At 43.9% G+C, this 19,732-nt stretch overlaps 1 protein-coding gene across 1 annotated transcript in view; it reads right to left on the minus strand.

Annotated features, from left to right (window-relative positions):
* Positions 1-19,732, minus strand: part of LOC124712389 (L-dopachrome tautomerase yellow-f2-like) — a 128,182-nt gene that overhangs the window by 6,725 nt on the left and 101,725 nt on the right. Inside the window, exons 4-5 of the mRNA XM_047242684.1 lie at positions 18,886-19,245; positions 8,780-9,020 (exon numbers count right to left, since the gene is read on the minus strand). Of these exons, the coding sequence (XP_047098640.1) occupies positions 8,780-9,020; positions 18,886-19,245 (601 nt within the window). The remainder of the gene's footprint in view (positions 1-8,779; positions 9,021-18,885; positions 19,246-19,732) is intronic.

The raw sequence follows: 19,732 nt of genomic DNA on the forward strand, positions 1-19,732 counted from the left end.
GAATTCAGTTATTAAGGAATCGGTGTAAATAAGGTAGGCGGAATATCTTCTTAATAATGGTGTCGGCTTTCAACTGGATAAGTCTTGGGAGCCAGTGATTTCTTTAATGTCTGCATGAAGGAAACATTTTATGACTAGTGACACGTCTAGCGACAGCTAATTTTATTTAGTTGACATCTGCATTTTAGCTGTGCAAGCTCGCATTCCGACAGAGAGCTCACATGTAGTGTCACTATTTCGCCTGCTCCTGCGCGTCATAGATGGAACAATATTGGTACGAAGTCAGCGACGTGATCTAGCGGTCACCAGTGCCAAATACTCCCCTGAAGATGGCTGAATGGTTGTCAGCCGAAATATCGTCGATGTCATACGGCTGGAATCCTGAAACTTCAAGGAAAAAGGAAGCAATCACCGTGTGATTTATCTGGAGAATGCTGGGGTGAGACGAAATTTGATAACTAAGGGAAACAACGTTCGTCACTGTGTACTACGGAGAACTAGCTGAGGCACTATTGTGGAGCGGAAAGACCCACTTGGACAGCTTCCTGCGATGCTTCGTCTTGGCAGTCTTCCGGAATCTCGTCAGGAGATTTCAGTGATATGCTCCTGTACTGAAAGCCTCTCACAAGCATAATCTGTTAGCACCACAGCATGACAGTTCCAAAGAACACTCAGCATCAACTTCTCCGACGATGGTTAGATCTTTGCCATTTTAGGTGGTGATGAATCCACATATTTCCACGGCTGGCATTTCTCCTGTCTCGGAATCATAGTGATACATTCGGCAGAGGTCCATGATGATCATAAATCTAAGGAAGTTATCTATGCTGGCGTGACATAGCTGCACAACATTTCTGCTTCTGGCTCGGTTCCATGGACTTTGTGAATGGAATTGAGCAGTCAGTGAGGATTACCTAGTCCTGAGCATATGAAATAGAAGGACCACATATATCCACAGGTAATGGAATTGGCACATTTCAGACTATTATTAAGATACTGAGAAAGTACAATTTGTCTACGAAAAAGGTAACTTACAAAGCTTCTAAATGACTTGATGGAATATTTTTGAAGTCGATGGGAGTACCTGTGGTCGCAAAATGAATAACCTATTGTGGTAGACCAGACGTGTAAGTTTCACATGATTTCCTAGAATCGTTCAGATGAATTTCGGGATAGATTTTTTTTTTTTTTACAAGGATGCGGTCGATTTGCTTCCTCATCTTTGCCTAAATGAGTTACACTATTCCAAGGTTGTATACTGGTTTAGGTATGTTGATGTTTTGTGCTTATGGACATACCAGACAACTTCAAAAATTCCTCAAGTAGCTAAATGCTAAACACCACAGCAAAAAATTCGCAATGGATTTTTGAGATAAATGCATAAATCATTTTAAACTAACCATAGACATAGGTGATCATATTCATACTTTCAAGATTTATACGAAACCTGACACCACAGACAGTGTAATGCCTTCAATTCTCAACACATAGTGATCCATAAACATACTGTCTTTCCCTCAATATACATCGCCTAACGTCAACCCCCCATAATCAAAGACAACTTCCAAGTGGAATTAAATTCAGCCAGACAAATGCCTACCCTCCTACCTTAGTGGAGTCCATAATGCACAAAAAGCAGTAACAACAGGTACACTCTCTTCTTTACCTTGTTCTCGACCCACCACCTCATGGTTGCAATGAATGGTGCACAATTCCATGTTTGGGAAAAGTCTCACTGAATCTAACCAGAAAGCTTAAATTCAGGAAATTTAAAACACTATTTTATATGAACAAAAGTGCTCTACACTTTTTACTCAATGATGAAGACAGCGCTCCATCCTTGGAAAAGAGTTGGAATATACAAAATCACTTGTAATTGTGTCAAATTCTGTACAGGCCAGTCGGGCAGGGCAATAAGCACCCTCTTGAAAGAACACCATAGAAGTTGGAACTTAGAAAAGGAGACTTTATTTTTGCAGACCACCCGCATAAACGAGGACGTAGTTAGAAGGTGCAGAATGAAGTATACACCACATTCATAATGGAATGAAGATGAACTACCTTGATATAATGGATATTAATTATCATATGTCCATCTGCTTCATTGTCAGTAGTGAATGACTATACATAGTTCCCTTACTCACCGCCCAACTGCAGATATTACTCATAATCCCATCCAGGCCATGTTGTAAATTACCCCCTTAATCACGTGCCCCATTGTTTCCTTTATCTCAGCACTATAATTTCTCTTATCCTTTAAAAAAGTCACTGTATAATCGTAGCGGCTTCGCTTACGTGCTTCAGCTCACTAGTATATATTATCTGCTTTTAATTTAGGGCTTCGTAAAGAAAAGATTATTTTGTTCAGCCACATCATTGGAACAAGTCACCAAAGATTAATGTTCAATTTATTTTCTCATAATACCAATTGTTATTTGTTATGTAGTTCATTAGTCGAAGTGTCACGTATTTTATCTTAGTTGAATAATCTTACGTCGCATTTGCAATGAAATAATTCCTCTCGTTTTACTCCTAGATCTAACATTAACAGTTCTCTCGTACTCTGTTGATGCACTTGTTTAAAATCTTTGATCTTACAAAAAGTTCACTGCACCACATATTTATCTTTGTACTTGATGAAGGGGTAACAGTCGAAAAACGGTTTCTTAAATAAGTAGTAAATATTGTAGAATATTACATCGGCGTTGTGTGTGTTTTCATTCATAATCTCTTGCTATGTGTCTTATGATATCGACACTCTCTAAACATTAAATCTGTATTATTTAGGGCAAAACGAGTGCTCAGACGTTTATTTAGCTCATGTAAGGACGTCACAAAAACACGGAAGAAATTTCAATAATGACAGCTAATATATCCAAAATGTTGTTAAAAATGTTAATTTTCTCGGAGTGATATCTAGAAACATTCCTACACACTCGGTACATGATAAAATTGAACGTAAAATTATGCTAATTGAAATTCACACAAATGTATTCAAGCTCCGTCCATGAATCAGGCACAAATCCACCACTGTACTTGTCGAACACTTTACTGACTTTACCCCTTTATATGCTCTAAGAGACATACACTAAGCATTCACGTTTTTATCTCTGACATATTTTCTTAGAAACAAATTAAAAAGAGTTCCAGTCTCCCGGTTCCCATGAAAATGTTCGGGAACGTTATTTGGTGCAAGCAAATTCTAGAACTGGAAATCCTCTCCCAAATGCTACGAACTGGAAAACCCTTTGTTCCACTCCGTGCCCTCTGGGTTTTGGATGAAATGAACTGAGCTTAATTACGATCTAAATCTCAAACAGCCCGCCCTCTCAATGAAAATGTTTTTAACTGCATGGAAAGGAACGGGTCGTAGTATGTACAACACACAAAAAATTAGTCATCCTCAGGAGACGTACATCTATTACTGTGTAACACCATCTCTGGCCTTGATAAAGGTCTAAATTCGGCAAGTAAGAAGGATCACCAGTTTTCTCAGTATGCCATATCCAGCTGAAGCTAAGCACAGACGTTTATATCCCGTAGAGGTACCAAACTGCGTGAATGTCGATCGTTACGAGGGCCGTTCAATAAGTTATGCAACACATTTTTTCGCAGATAGCAGATAGCTGTCATAGAGTTTCTTTTGGATTAAAACCAGAGCATCGCAGATATTCATAGACGCTTTCAGGAGGTCTACGGAGACCTGGCAGTGAACAATAGCATGATGAGCCACTGGGCAAGGTGTGTGTCATCATCGCAACAAGGTCGCGCAAACCTGCCAGATCTCCCGCGTGCCGGCTGTGACTCCTCCAATTTTGGAACGTGCGGACAGTCTCTCGTGAAGTGCTCGACGGATCATAATCAAACACCTCGTTTCTTAACTGGACGTCTCTGTTTGCGCTTCTGACGCACTCATTTTCCAGTTGTGGTACTGAGAGCTGTACGCCTGCTGGGTTTCTCGCCGCCTAACGGAAAACCATAAAGAGCATCGAAGGACCATCTGCGCAAAATTGATTGAACAATTACGAGGATGATGGTGATTGTTTTTTGTCGAAAATCACAGATGATGAAACATGGGTTCATCACTTCAAACCGGAAACAAAATTGGAATCCATGAAGTGGTGTCACGTCACCTCTCCTTCGAAGAAAAAATTCGAAGCTATACCCTCAGCCGGTGAAGCCATGGCGACCGTCCTCTGCGGCTCTTGAGGGGTTATGCTGTTTGATACCATCCTTTATGGTGCAACGATCAACCCTGTAATGTATCGTGCTAGCCTCAGGGAATGGAAGGAACGACTTCAGCATGTTCGTCGCCACAAAAATGCAAATAAAGCTCTCCTTCTCCATGACAACGCGAAGTCTCACAGAAGTTTGCGCACCCGAGAGGAGCTCACAGAACTTCATTGGAACGTGATACCTCATCCACCCAACAGCCCAATACTGGCACCGTCCAACTTCCATCTGTATGGACCACTGAAGGATGTACTCCACGGGCAGCAGTACGTGGATGATGGGGAGATTATTGATGAAGCATTGAACAGTAGGATGGTACCATGTGGGCATATGGCCCGTTCCAGTAAGGTGGCTTAAGGCCGTCACACTGAACGGAGGCTATGTTGAAAAATAGGGTTTTCTAGCGAAAAGAGTTGGTAATAATGCGTATTGGAAGCATGGATAAAACCAACCTGATTTCAGAAAAAATGTGTTGCACTAGTTACTGAACGCTCCTTGTATATTTCACCCACTGAATCCAATCACGATTTCTCTGCGGGAGTAAGATCGGATGATTTAGTGGGCTACTCGAGGTGCAGATAATGCCTTAAGTGTTTGCCAAACCACAAAAGTTTATGTGTAGTCTGTGAACACGGCTGTTGTCATCTTGGAAGTGTCCACAGAGTCTCATCAGGGAGATGTAGAAGAAGAAACAACACTTGGTCACCGAGTATATTTAAATAAACATTGTGGTTCGTGTTCACTATAACCAGAATAAACGGGCAAAAGTCATGGTACGAACTCCTCTGACCGCCCCTCTCCCCACTCTGGAAAGCATCATAGAAACACCTCCAAAGTGAACCATGCCCCCCAGCAGGCTGTAGATTAAACGCTTCGTAGGGCCATCTGTGCAGTTTGTTATTTGGATAGAGGCAACAAATGCGTCGGACCACGCGACACGCCTCCAGAAAGCTACTGTCCAGGTTCTGTATTGTTTAGCCCAATGAAAACGTGCAGATGTGAGCAATTGGCTACTGCAAGTTATTCGACTTTAGATGTCCAATGTAAGCAGTTCTCGTCGCAAAGTTAGCTCGAAGACTGGTGGAGATGGACTTCCAATCACTGATAGCAGCAACACATGGTTGGTTTTGGACAGATTAACAATGAGAAGGAGTGACATTAATTTCCAGTACCTTTAGATTAGGAACTTTTTACAGCCATTGGTCTTACTCCACGTCACATGGCAGTGAGTTGTACACCATTCCTTGCAGATACTTTGGACCTTCCGTGCCAGTGCACTAACAAATCTGAAAATGTTATTAGCGGTGTGGTCATAGGGTTGTCCAAATATCACAAATCCTTGCTTCCATTCCATCGCGTTTTTATATTAACCCATCTCACGTACTAATTCCATACAACCGACTGGAACACGCACAACGCCTCAAGGGCCTGACATATTTTAGCAGTTGAGGTTCTGATGATCGCCTAGTATCATTAACAAAGAGCATTACAGACAAATTTCTAAGAGCTAGTCTCAATAAGTTACAGTATGTATAGTACAGTATAAACCATGTGCATAATAACTGGATAGAGTACAGAGGACATAATTATACAAGACATAACCACAGAACATAATAATACAACAAACTATAAATGCTAATATCCTCCTCAGGCATCTCAAAGAATTCTTTAATATTCATTTACTGGGAGCCCTTTCAATTTAGTTTTCTCCTGCCAGTTTTTTGTAGTAAGGAACTTAGCTTTGTAGAATTTTTTGCTTTTCATATAGGAGCCGTAATGTTTTCTCTCTGCTGTGTCCTTTGGGAACAGCATGAGCGTGTTTTCTCTGATTTCCTCGAGTTCTTCATAAAACCAGCAGCCTGTTACATTTCGGTGCACTTGGATATATGACATTTGTTACTGGTGAAGAAGAATACCATAAATCTGTATATTTCTTCAAAAAAGTTATCAAAAGCCATTTCCGCTCCCCTTCCCTCAGTTGACAATTATATAAAAAGTCCCAATTTGCTGTCTGTAAACATAAACTCTTATGTACTCTTCCTTTTGCCCTCTTATGAGTAGCACTTTAGGTTCTTCGATTTTAATTGGTTGTCTCTTACAGAGTGTGAGCAGTAAAGGCTCGTCATCTGCCAGACCTCCTCCTGCAAGTCTGACTGTAGTGTCTTCCCTGTGTAAATTCACCATAATATCGTTTATGCAGGCATTCTTACATATAGCACAGTTATTTACTCAACATTGGTCCAACGATCTTAGCATATTCAGAAGTGTCCTTGTGACTTGTACCCCTGTGTTTACCATTTCTACGTTAAAATCACCACAGATAACTATTCTCGACTTAATCACCTAAACTTTTTATAACTATTGACACACATTTTTCAATAAAAAACTTACATATCCATCTATGGACCTATACACACTTTACGTGCCACAGTCATTACCTCCCTTTCCTGTACCAGTCGTGTATGGTTCGCGGGAAGAACGACTGCCGGAAAGCCTCCGTGCGCGCTCGAATCTCTCTAATTTTACATTCCTCCTCGGGAGGTATAAGTAGGGGGAATCAATATATGCGATACCTCATCCAGAAATGCACCCTCTCGATACCTGGACAGCAAGCTACACCGCGATGTGGAGCGCCTCTCTTGCAGAGTCTGCCACTTGAGTTTGCTAAACATCTCCGTAACGCTATCACGTTTACCAAATAACCCTGTGACGAAACGCGCCGCTCTTCTTTGGATCTTCTCTATCTCCTCTGCCAACCCGACTTGGTACGGATCCAACACTGATGAGCAATACTCAAGTATAGGTCGAACGAGTGTTTTGTAAGCCACCTCCTTTGTTGATGGACTACATTTTCTAAGGACTCTCCCAATGAATCTGAACCTGGCACCCGCCTTACCAACAGTTAATTTTATATGATCATTCCACTTCAAATCGATCCGTACGCATCTCCCAGATATTTTACAGAAGTAACTGCTACCAGTGTGTTCCGCTATCATATAATCATACAATAAAGGATCCTTATTGCTATGTATTCGCAATGCATTACATTTCTCTATGTTAAGGGTCAGTTGCCACTCCCTGCACCAAGTGCCTATCCGCTGCAGATCTTCCTGCATTTCGTTGCAATTTTCTAATGCTGCAACTTCTCTGTGTACCATAGCATCATCCGCGAAAAGCCGCATGGAACATCCGACACTATCTACTAGGTCATTTATATATATTGCGAAAAGCAATGGTCCCATAACACTCCCCAGTGGCACGTCAGAGGTCACTTTAACGTCTGTAGACGTCTCTCCATTGAGAACCACATGCTGTGTTCTGTTTGCAACCATTATGAGCAATATGTACATAAATGAATTTTGGAAAATTTTACTCCTTATTTGAAAAAAATTCCAGCCTCATCATTTTTTCTCTGTCTTCTACACATTATGTTTGCACCACAACATATCCTTGGGAACAAATATGTTTACTTGAATTTGGGTTCACCGGTGTTCTGATACACATAGAATATCGACGTGTTGAATGTTAGATAAACGCTGTAATTGTAAAAACATTATTTCTAATGCAACGTATGTTAATTAGTAGAAAAGTGAGTTGTCTGTGTCTATCTACTTTCCTCTGAGCTATTGGTCTCTATATTTGAAGTGTTAGGCTCAGTTAATGTCTTTAATCCTGCAGTATTGTGACTATACGTGTTATGATTTCACATACCTGTTCTTCTGTTTGTTGAATCCCTTTGCTAAGCACTTTCTCTTGTGAAACAACCTCTGATCCCACCAACAACCCTGGCCCTTTGGTCGTGGTTTGTTTTTGCAAGTTGACTGCCATATACAGTCAGTTGGTATTCCCACTGCCTGAACTTGTGTTCTTGTTCTTCTTTCTACAACTTGTTCTGTCTCCTTATAAGATGTGTTCTTCTGTCATAACTGTTGCTGGATTATTTTCATTCGGTACTTCTTTTAACTTTTGCGTTGATCCCTTGAGTATGGTTTTTTATTGAGTAATTGTATAAATCACAGATATACTATTTGCTTTTAAAGATTCTGACGTTCTTCTTATGGGAGTTGTGCCTGTCACTGGTTTGACTGACTTTTATCTGCTTCAGTTCCACAGATATTTTGTAAACTTTCCTGTTCGATTTCAATGACTCATGGTCCCCAGTGGCCTTTAGTTCTTTGCCAGTTGCATTCACCCGTAGTCAATGTGCTGTATATAGCTCTTTTTTGTTAGATGTAACAATAAAGCTTGCATTGTGGGAGTCTTTCACAACTTTTCTAGTTTTCTGTTTGTGGAGCGGATTCCTTGATTTACACGACCATTTAGCCAAGTCATGACTATGTGGTACTCCAACAATAATCACATTTGTATTTTGTCATGTTGGCAAACATCATTAGCCCCTGCCCAAATAACTGCAAGGCCTTAGACAGCGATCGAATGTGAGCAGTGCGCGCTTTTGATGAGGTGACATATTTTGTTGTGAGCTTATGCGGAACTGTACCGTAGAGTGATTTCTGGAGGATAAATTCAAGCGTAATTGTAGAAGTACCTTAACGTCACTGGGATAGATGAATGAGGTACCGTCGTCCTCGGCGACGACACCTATGGTTTCTGCGTCCATGGGGAGCCCGGAGCGGGAGTTCCAGCAGGTGACGCGGTGGTTCAGCACCTCCATCATGAAGAGCACGCCTGTTCGCTCGTCCAGGAAGCTGCCTGTGGACTGGCCGTGGTTCCCGCGGCTGCCCACCGGCTGGAACGACCGGAACCATGAGGTGGTGCCAGCGGCAGTGCTGCCAACACAAACGGTGTGCCTCAAGATGTGGAAATTCGCAAAATGGACAGTACAGTAATGGCCAAGTTCTTTAAACGGAGAAAACTTGTGCATTGATCATGATGTTTGGTTTGTGGGGCGCTCAACTGCGCGGTCATCAGCGTCCGTACAAAGCCCCAATTTATTCACAGTCCAATTTGTTTCACAGTCCAATCTAGCCACTGTCACTAATGATGAGGATGATGATGAAATGATGAGGACAACGCAAACGCCCAGTCCCCAGGCAGAGAAAATCTCCAACCCGGCCGGTAATCGAGCCCGGGACCCAGTGATCTAGAGGTAGAACCGCTAGAAACTAGACCAAGAGCTATAGAGCATGTGCATTGAAGGACATTTGACACTTGTTCTTCGTATAAAAAGTAGGTCGACTACGATGGAGTTCCAGGTCACTCTTCACGTGAAAACCTGTGTCGACGTTTCACTTGAAGTTTCTTAGAAGTGGAGATCATGCTCCATGGATGGCTTGTATATGTACTGAGCGAAGTTGTACAGTGCTAAGGCGCTGGACTCATATGTGGGAGGTTGACCGTTCAGTCACCCTGCAATCTACATCTGCTTCCACGTGACCACTCTGAACTCACACGTAAATGCCTGACAAAGAGTTCATTGTGACCACTCTGCAACTCACATGTAAGTGCCTGGCAGAGAGTTCATTGTGACCACTCTGCAGCTCACATGCAAGTGCCTCGCACAGCTTTCATCGTGACCACTCTACAACTCACACGTAAGTGCCTAGCAGAGCTTTCATTCTGACCACTCTACAACTCACACTTGCCTGGCGGACTGTTCATTGTAACCCACTCTGCAACTCACACGTAAATGCCTGACAAAGAGTTCATTGTGACCACTCTGCAACTCACAGAGCTTTCATTCTGACCACTCTACAACTCACACTTGCCTGGCGGACCATTCTTTGTGACCACTCTGCAACTCACACATAAGTGCCTGGCGGACCATTCATTGTGACCACTCTACAACTCACACTTGCCTGGCGGACCGTTCATTGTGACAACTCTGCAACTCACACATAAATGCCTCGCAGAGCGTTCATTGTGACCACTCTGCAACTCACACGTAAATGCCTGACAAAGAGTTCCTTGTGACCACTCTGCAACTCACACGTGAGTGCCTGGCAGAGCGTTCATTGTGACCACTCTGCAACTCACACGTAAGTGCCTCGCAGAGCTTTCATTCTGAGCACTCTACAACTCACACTAGCCTGGCGGACCGTTCATTGTGACCACTCCGCAACTCACACGTAAGTGCCTCGCAGAGCTTTCATTCTGACCACTCTACAACTCACACTTGCCTGGCAGACCATTCTTTGTGACCACTCTGCAACTCACACATAAGTGCCTGGCGGAACGTTCATTGTGACCACTCTACAACTCACACGTGCCTGGCAGAGCGTTCATTGCGACCACTCTGCAACTCACACATAAGTGCCTGGCAGAGAGTTCGTTGTGACCAGTCTGCAACTCACACATAAGTGCCTGGCATAGCGTTCATTGTGACCACTTTGCAACTCACATGTAAGTGCCTCGCAGAGCTTTCATTGCGACCACTCTACAACTCACACATAAGTGCCTGGCAGAGAGTTCATTGTGACCAGTCTGCAACCCTCACATAAGCACCTGGCAGAGAGTTCATTGTGACCACTCTGCAACCCACAATTAAGTGGCCGGCAGAGCGTTCATCGAACCACTTTCACTCTTTTTCTCCACCTTTCCACCCTCGACCAGCGCCTGGGAAAAACGCTCAAATCTTTCCGTGCAAGCTGTGATTTCTCTTATTTTACTAGAATGATCATTTCTCCCTATGTAGACAGATTTCGACAAAATAATTTCACTTTCGAGGAGAACGTAGGAGAGAAAAGTCTTGAAAAGATCTCGTTGCAACGCAGATCGCCTTTGTTTTAATAACTGACAACCTAACTCGCGATCATATCCGTTAAACTCACTTCCCTATTTCGCAATAATAGAAAACGAGCTGACCTTGTTTGAACTTTTCGGACGACCTCCATCAATCCTATCTGGTAAGGAACCTATATCGCGCAGCAGTACTCTAGCAGAGGGCGGACAAGCGTACTGTAGGCAGCCCTTTTAGTAGACTTATTACATCTTCTAAGTGTTCTGTTGCAACATTATCTGTGTGATCGTTCCAATGTAAGTTATTCGTAATTGCAACTCCAAAGTATTTAGCTGAATTGGCAAGTTTTAGATTTTTGTGATTTATAGTGTAACCGAAATTTAGCAGATTTCTTTTAGCACTCACGCTTTTCATTATTCAGGGCCAATTGTCACTTTTCGTATCATACACATACATAGCCTAAATGTTTTTGCAATTGGTTTTGATCCTCTGGTGACTTTACGAGACGGTAAATGGCAGCATCATCTGACGACCACCTAATATGGCTGCTCATATTGTCTCCTAAATCATTTATATAGATTAGGAACAGCAGAGGGGCTATAACAGTTCCTCAGAGATCGCCAAATATTTCTTGTGTTTTACTCCATGACTTTCCGTCAATTACTACGAACTGTGCCACTTGTGAGGGGCTGTATGAAAAGCTTGTAGGAAATCTAGAAATATGGAACCAATTTGAGATCCTCGGTCAATAGCACTCATCACTTAATAGTCTGCCTGAGCCTGAATATCCGAGACACAGTAGCTATCCGGTTCAGTGAGCAGTGCCTGATCAAGATCTGAAGCCTAGACGTACACTTTGTTGTGATACTGAAGAAAAACGTCAGCAGAATTTACAAAATTCGCGTTCTGTTCCGGTGCGTTACCATAGGGCCTGCAGAAATTTATCCGGGAAGGGGAAATCACTTCTGAAAGTATATGAAGATTCTGTAACGAATAAAAATACTACACATTCCTGGGGATGGTCGGGGGCGTGCCATGTGCCCCTTATTGTCTTCATTTGTGGACACCTATGTGCGTTAAGATCCAACTGCGACCAGAACACGGACTGTAGTGTCAGTAAAAATGAGGCCGGTGCCGCTTACGTAGCTTCCTTCAAGCACTTAGCCCGAATATCTGGATGGTTCATTCGTTCTTAGTTCGTTTCGGAATCTGACTCATCTTAATTTCTACTTGTCGGGTCATACGAAAAGTTACGTGTGCGGAACACCAGGCGAGAAATTGCTACCAGTAATTCGCGACATCCATCGAATATTGCATGATATGTTCAGACGGATACGACAGGATTTTTTGTTACGGCTGCACAGAAGTTGGATGACGCTACTTTGAACAACTGCTTTGTATGTAGCGCATATTACAGAAAATTAAAAGTGTTAGAAAAACGTGAATACTTGGATTTTTATCATCATTAGCTGGTCAACTGTAAATTAAAGTTTTTTTCCGCATTTGCGCTAATAACTTTCTGTCCAGAGATTGGGAAATGATTTCCTCATCTCAAATTACACGTTAGTCCTCCTCCGTATTTGCAGTATATTCGTACCATCATACAGTCTGACGGGTATCTCATTAGTTCCCCTGCCCTTTCCAGTACTAAGCGACTTCCTTTTTTTTTTTGTAATCTCGCGCTCATTTATTTTTGTACATATCGTTTTCACATGCGTGTTACCGTAAAAATGCCGCTATTTTCTTATGATATTCTGTAGTAGTATTTCACTTTGGAGCCTACTTTTTCTTTCATTGGTCGTGTCGGTACCACCATGATAAAGAAGAATCTGGTCAGAGGACTGATTAATTTTGCAACTGTTTGCTTCATAGGGAGCCAGTCCGTTTAAATGAGGGGAAGAGAGGATCTCCACTTTGTGCGCTGTCAGTGGGAAAATTAATTACATAAAATTTCTGGTCTTAATCCTGGCCGCATATGACAGCTGAAGACGTCCCTACTTGCAACGGTTTCTAAACTGATTAATTGACAAACTGAAAAGGTTGACATTAATTACAACACAAAAAAGTAGTCATTACAATATTTATGTATAAAAACCATGCGCTTTCACAATGCCGATAACAGCATTCACGAAAGATGGTTGGAGCTAAAACTTCACTGCAGAAAACCAGAAGTAAAATACTGACATTTAAAGGGAAATAAGAATTTGCTAGTAAATTATTAAACAAGTAGTGATTACAGAGTACCGGACAACGTGTCTTTACTCTAGAAGCCAAACTTAACCTCTACACTGCAGATACTGTAGAAGGAACGTTTTCGAGATAAACCAGAGAGATCATTGCATCCTTGAAAGTTCGGTTCAAGCGACAAAGTGGGAGGGTGGGGGCAGGGTGGTTGCGATGTCTTTTTACTATGTGGTGATGTTGAAGATGGCTCGCGGCGTCCTGCAGGCTGTTACAACTCTCCAACCGAAACAGTTGTTTGCGCCTTGTTAAAATGACGGAACTTTACCGGGGGCATCATTGCGCATCACTGTCCAAATTATAAGGAGCCAGATTTGATAACCATTGGCATCTTCCCAACGTGCAACCGCAAATGTCCGCACAAGGGGAATGGGGCAGAACAGGCTACGTGACGGAGTTTTATGACCTCAGAGTGACCGGTACTTAGTAAGCTACCGACGCCAAAAATTAGATATGCCAACTGCTGAAAAAGGTAGTGGCCATGCTCTCACCTGCTGGACATAGAACGCTCATAATTCCTTCGTTCTTCGTTCCTCAGAGGTTTCCCATCCCGCATAGAAGCCAACGGACGCAATCGAGGACATTTCCTGTATCAATGTGCACCTCTGAAGGAGGAAGAACTCCTCAAATTTCTATCGGATTGTCACCATTTTGCAGAAAGTGCTAAGTCTTCTCATGGTCATCATGCCATACATCAGAATCCGGGATACTGCTCTACAGTATGTAACGAATCTTGCTAGTGTTGTCTCTGTTGTTGGGGAAGTATGCGTGTGAAGTTAGGAAGACGCCCAGTCAGTGAGGCTCCAGCTCTCGGCTGATACACATCCACAGAGCGGCAAGTTAAGTGTTTATCTTTTCCTGTCTTGTCCTCGTAGTATATTAAATTTCGTTCGAGTTTCCCTTGAAGAGGCGTAAAGCTCGCATTTTGTTAGTGTGAATTCAGGAAGTCTGTAGCGCAGTTTTCATTTCTTCTGAGTAACCAGATACATGGCTCATTAACGCAATAGGGTCCATTGGTAGCACATCAGGAGGTTAGCAAGTTTCATATCAAGGATTGTGTCTGCTTTTACAGTTTACATTTTCAGTTAGTCTTGCTAGGATGGGTAGAATGTGTGCATACTGTGTGCGGACGCAGGAGGAGCTGACCACAGTTCGCGAGCAGCTGAATGCACTTCTGGCTACAATCAGTCACCTTCAGGCTGCTGCCTAGGGTTGTAGGTGTGGCAGAGAATCTGGTGCGTCGCATGGGACACCTCAGGTATCGCTTGTTTCGCCCATGGGTTCTGCTTCGGGCACATCTCCTAGTCTACCCGACGCTGTGAATCCGTCCTCACTGCAGAGTAAGTGGCAGGTGGTAACGCGTTCGCGTTGCTCGAAGCGAAGGATCAATGTGGAGACTGGCCGTCTGGCATTGCCCATTCACCCAGTGAGTGGACAGGTGTCCGCTCCTTCAGAAGGGTGCGAGCATGCACACTGGGATGGGGTAGGGAGGTGGGGAGGTTTGCTAATTATCGGTAGCTCCAACGTCAAGTGCGTTATGGAGCCGTTAGGCAGATAGTGTTCAGGACTGTGAAGACAGCTAGGTTGCACTCGGTATGCTTGCCAGGAACCTCGAGATGTGGAGGCGGTCTTGCCTGCTGCTATCGAGCGTGCTGGGTGCAGTCGTCTTAAGTTGTGGCTCTTGTGAACACCAACGACGCTTGTCGCATGGGCTAGAGGCCATCCACAACTCATACGAGCGGCTGGTGGAAGTGGTGAGGGCTACTGGCCTCAAGCATGGGGTACAGGAAGAGCTCGCAATTTGCACCGTTGTTGCCACAGTTGATCAGGGTCCTTTGGTTTATAGACGAGTGGAGGGTCTTAATCAAAGGATTTGTGATCTTGGTTGCAGATTCTAGACCTGCTTTATCGGTTGAGGGTTTGATAGGTCATGGTGCGCTACAAGAAGGAAGCAGCTACTCGGTTAGAAGGGTACTTGTGTTTTTTTAGGCTAGACAGTACTCTGAGGCACTCAGATGAACGCTCGGCAGTCAATACTCAGCAAGGGAAGTCACAACGCATTCAGAGTACTGACACTTCGACTGTCAAAATTGTCGAAGTATTCGTAACATAGCTCCCGAATTCACTGTCCCGCAGGAATGTTGTCACTCTCAAATTATTCTGGGGACCGAGAGCTGGTTGAGACCCAAATGGAAAATTCTGAGACACTTAGCGAGTCATGGAATGTATATTGGAAAGACAGGTTAGAGGCTATATGAGGGGGAGCATTCATTGCAGTTGAAAAAAAATACTGTCTCTTTTGAGGTAGAAGTCGAGTGTGACAGTGAAGTTATCTGGTCGCTTATAACAGGTCTAGCTGAAACCAAGCTAAGTGTTGAATGTTTCTGCCGGCCAACCGATTCTGCTGTGGCAGGTCTAGAGTTATTCAAAGAATGTCTATGGTTAGTAGCGCGTAAATACCCAGATTATGCATTACTAGTTGGAAGCGACTTTAACGTGCCGTTTATAGACTGGGATGTCTATGGATTCATTGCACGGGTACAGACAGATCGTCATGCTTTTGAATACGTTTTCTGAAAATCGTCTTGAGCATCTAGTTCGACAGCCCACACGTAATGGAAATAAACTTCGTAGCTACAAATAGAGTGGACCATATAGACAACGTCAATATAGAAATGGGGATTAGCGATCATGATGTCATTATAGCAACTACGGTTATGAAAGTTAATAAATCTGTACAGGAGGCTAGGAGAGCGTTTCTATTAGAAAGAGCAGATAAGGAGTTGTTAGCATCTCACGTAGGCAGTGAATTGAGATCACTTGGTTCCAGTAAGATGCACGTAGAAAAATTATGGGAAAAGTTTTAGCACATTGCAGATCGTGGTCTGGAGAATTATATGCGTAGTAAGTGGATGAAGGACGGAAAGGACCCACCATGGTTTAATAACGACAAGCAAAAGTTAGTAGAGATGCGTGCGTCTTTGAAAAAATCAATGCGCGAAGCATACAACTGCAACCACCGTCACAGCTTAGTAAAAGATCTGGTAGGGAAGCCAAGAAAATTTTGGTCCTATGTAAAACCGCTAAGTGGGTCTAAGGCTTTCATCCAGGCACTTCTTGACCAGTCGGGTATGGCAGTTGCAGAAGGGAAAATTAAAGCGGAAGTTTTAAATTTAATGTTTAAGAATGTGTTCATGCACGAGAATCATACATAGACACACCGTCATTTGACCATCGAACAGACGCGTGTATGGACGACATAGCAATAAGCATACCTGGCGTAGAGCAACAACTGCCGGCCGCTGTGGCCGAGCGGTTCTAGGCGCTTCAGTCCGGAACCACGCGTCTGCTACGGTCGCAGGTTCGAATCCTGTCTCGGGCATGGATGTGTGTGATGTCCTTAGGTTAGTTAGGTTTAAGTAGTTCTAAGTCTAGGGGACTAATGACCTCAGACATTAAGTCCCATAGTGCTTAGAGCCATTTGAACCATTTGAAGGGAAACAACAGAAGGAGTTGAAAACAGATAAGTTCACCAGTTCCGGATGGAATACCAATTCGGCTTTTCCAAAAATATTCTACGGCACTGGCCCCTTACTTAGCCTGCATTTATGGCGAATCTCTCGCCCAGCTCAAAGTCCCAAGCGACTGGAAAAAAAGCGCAGGTGAATCCTGTGCATAAGGAGGTCAGATGAACGGACCCGTAAAATTACAGACCAACGTCTCTAACATCTGTTTATGGCAGAAACCTTGAATATATTCTCAATTCGTATGTAATAAACTTTCTTAAGGCTGAGAATCTTATGTCCACGAATCAGCATAGTTTTAGAAAGCACCACTTGTGAGAAACTCAGCTTGCCTTACTCTCACCTGATGTATTGCGAACTATGGATGAAGGGCAACAGACGGATTCCATATTTCCGGAAAGCGTTTGATACGGTGCCCAATTGCAAGCTGTTAATGAAGATAAGAGCATACAGAATAGGTTCACAGATGTGCGAGTGGCTCGAAGACTTGTTAAGTTATAGGATCCAGTACGTTGTCTTCGACGGCGAGTATTCATCAGCGAGAAGAGTATGGTCAGGAGAGCCCCAGGTATGTCTGATAGGACCGCTATTATTCTCTTTATACAGAGTGGGACAAATAAAGGTGGCCCAGATAACAGAGTTCCATGGTACAAAGAAACACAACAGAGGAGAGGAAATACAGTATTAACCTGACTATAGACGATGTAGAAAATGACCACCATTATCTCTTAGCAGTTTTGGGGCCTGGTCAGTAAACTACTGAAGGGGTGTCGAAGGTGGACTGTTGGAATTTCTACAGTCTCATCCGAAATGTTCTGTTGCAGTTCTTGAAGACTGTGAGGCTTGTTGCGATACACCTTAGACTTGAGGGACCCCCACACAGAGTAATCGCACACTGACAGATCAGGTGGCCTGGGTGGCCAGCTACGGCTGCAACCTGACTGATCCCTGCTAAAAACTCTATGAGGCGTGAAAATTGTATAAATGTCGTCCAAGATCCGGCCGGCTGCATGGGCAGTTAGTCCATTCTATTGGAAGTAACTGTAGGTCTTTTCCTCCTGCGTTAATGCTGCCACAAATAGTTTCAAAATGTTGTCAACGTAACGCGCCGAAGAGCTGATGAAAGAAGATGAGACCAATAATGCGGCTTGCAGACACTGCACACCAAACCCTAACCTTCTGATCACATAGTGGTGTTTCGTGGAAGTTTTGCGGATTCTCCGCTGCACAGAACCTGTGATTCTGTGAGATGACATAACCACTTAGGTGAAACGAGGTTTCATCAGACATAAAGAACAGATCCATGTCCAAGCCATTCATTGTTATCTCAGTGAACAGTCACTAACAAAACTGGAGGCGCCGAGCAGCATCTGCTGGACTTAACGCATGAACACCAGACACTCAGTAGGCGTGCGTGTGCAGGTCCAGGTGGAGTATTCGACTTTGTGTTCGACTGATCTGCCGGTCTCTTGCGACAGGCGTCGGGTTGATTTGGTAGGACACTGTAGCATGTTCTGATGAACGGCAGCCATAACACTTTTGTATGTCTCATTTTTAATATTCTGTATCTACATCTACATTGATTCTCCGCAAGCCAGCTTATGGCTACTAGTCATTATCTTTCCTTCTCGCAAATAGAAGGAGGGAAAAACAACTGTCTATACTTCTCCGCGCGAGCCCTAATTTATCGTATCTTATCTTCGTGGTCCCTACGCCAAATATGTTGGACGCAACAGAATAGTTCTGCAGTCAATGCGTTACTTTTGTGCTTGATATCATGTTAGATGGGTAGATCACATAACTAATGAGGAAGTATTGAATAGGACTGGGGAGAAGAGAAGTTTGTGGCACAACTTGACTAGGAGCAGGACATATTCTGAGGCATCAAGGGCTCACCAATTTAGTATTGGAGGGCAGCGTGGAGGGTAAAAATCGTAGAGGGAGACCAAGAGATGAATAAACTAAGCAGATTCAGAAGGATGTAGGTTGCGGTAGGTGCTGGGAGATGAAGAAGCTTGCACAGGATAGAGTAGCATGGCGAGCTGCATCAAACCAGTCTCAGGACTGAAGACCACAACAACAACAACATGTTACATTGCATACCCATCTCGCTGCCGCATTCCTGTCCTGAGCATTCTTCTCCGCAGCGGACAGTGTACACAATTCTTAAGTAGTTGCACTGGTACTTACCTGTTCCTGAGCCATCGAGACGAGACGGCAAATTCTCTGGAAGAGCAGAGAGCGTGGAAGAAGGCGGTGCGGTAGCCGTCGTCCTCGGGGTCGGGCGCGGAAAGCGCCACTGAGAAGATGCCATCGGCGAGCTGGTAGTTGAATCCCGCAATGTCGAAGTCGCCGTACAGCGGGTCCATGCGGAAGAAGTTGTGGCGCAGGCGGCGCGAGCTGCGGTCGGACAGGCTGAAGACGACCAGCGCCGAGGAGCCCAGGTCCGGCAGGTAGGCGAACGCCTCGCCGCAGTGGCCCGCCTCAACATCCACCGCGATACTGGCGAAGAACGACGTCGCGTCGAAGTCGTCTCTCCGCAGGTAGTACCTGTGGGCACAGGCAGCTGTTTTCAAATAGGCTGTCCTCAGTCGACATAGAAAAACTGTTGGCCTTGTTACATAGGAATTGGACATAAGTACGGAAAAACCATGAGAAATAGCCGCCCATTCACATCCCGACTGGTCGGTCGAACACGCCCCCCCCCCCCCCCCCCCTCCCTCACCACCGACCATTACCCACGGCTGAGCGGGACGCCGACCGTCTGACTTTCTGTGGACTGACGGACTTTGGGATAGCAGGCAGTGATCAGGGCAAGCGGGTAGCGATCTGCCCGCAAACTGACGCACGCAGACTGAAACCTCCCCTTAGAAAAATTTATGAATGACTGAACTGGTAAACCCCTTACGTTATTTGATTTTCAAACAGCTGAGCAAAACTGAACGTACTCAGACATTTCTCTGTTTACTTATTCTGATCATCACTAAACTGACACACAATATTTTTAGCGCAACGCAATCTGACTTTCAATAATCCC

The sequence above is a fragment of the Schistocerca piceifrons genome, chromosome 8, assembly GCF_021461385.2.
Source record: "Schistocerca piceifrons isolate TAMUIC-IGC-003096 chromosome 8, iqSchPice1.1, whole genome shotgun sequence".
NCBI lineage: Eukaryota > Metazoa > Arthropoda > Insecta > Orthoptera > Acrididae > Schistocerca > Schistocerca piceifrons.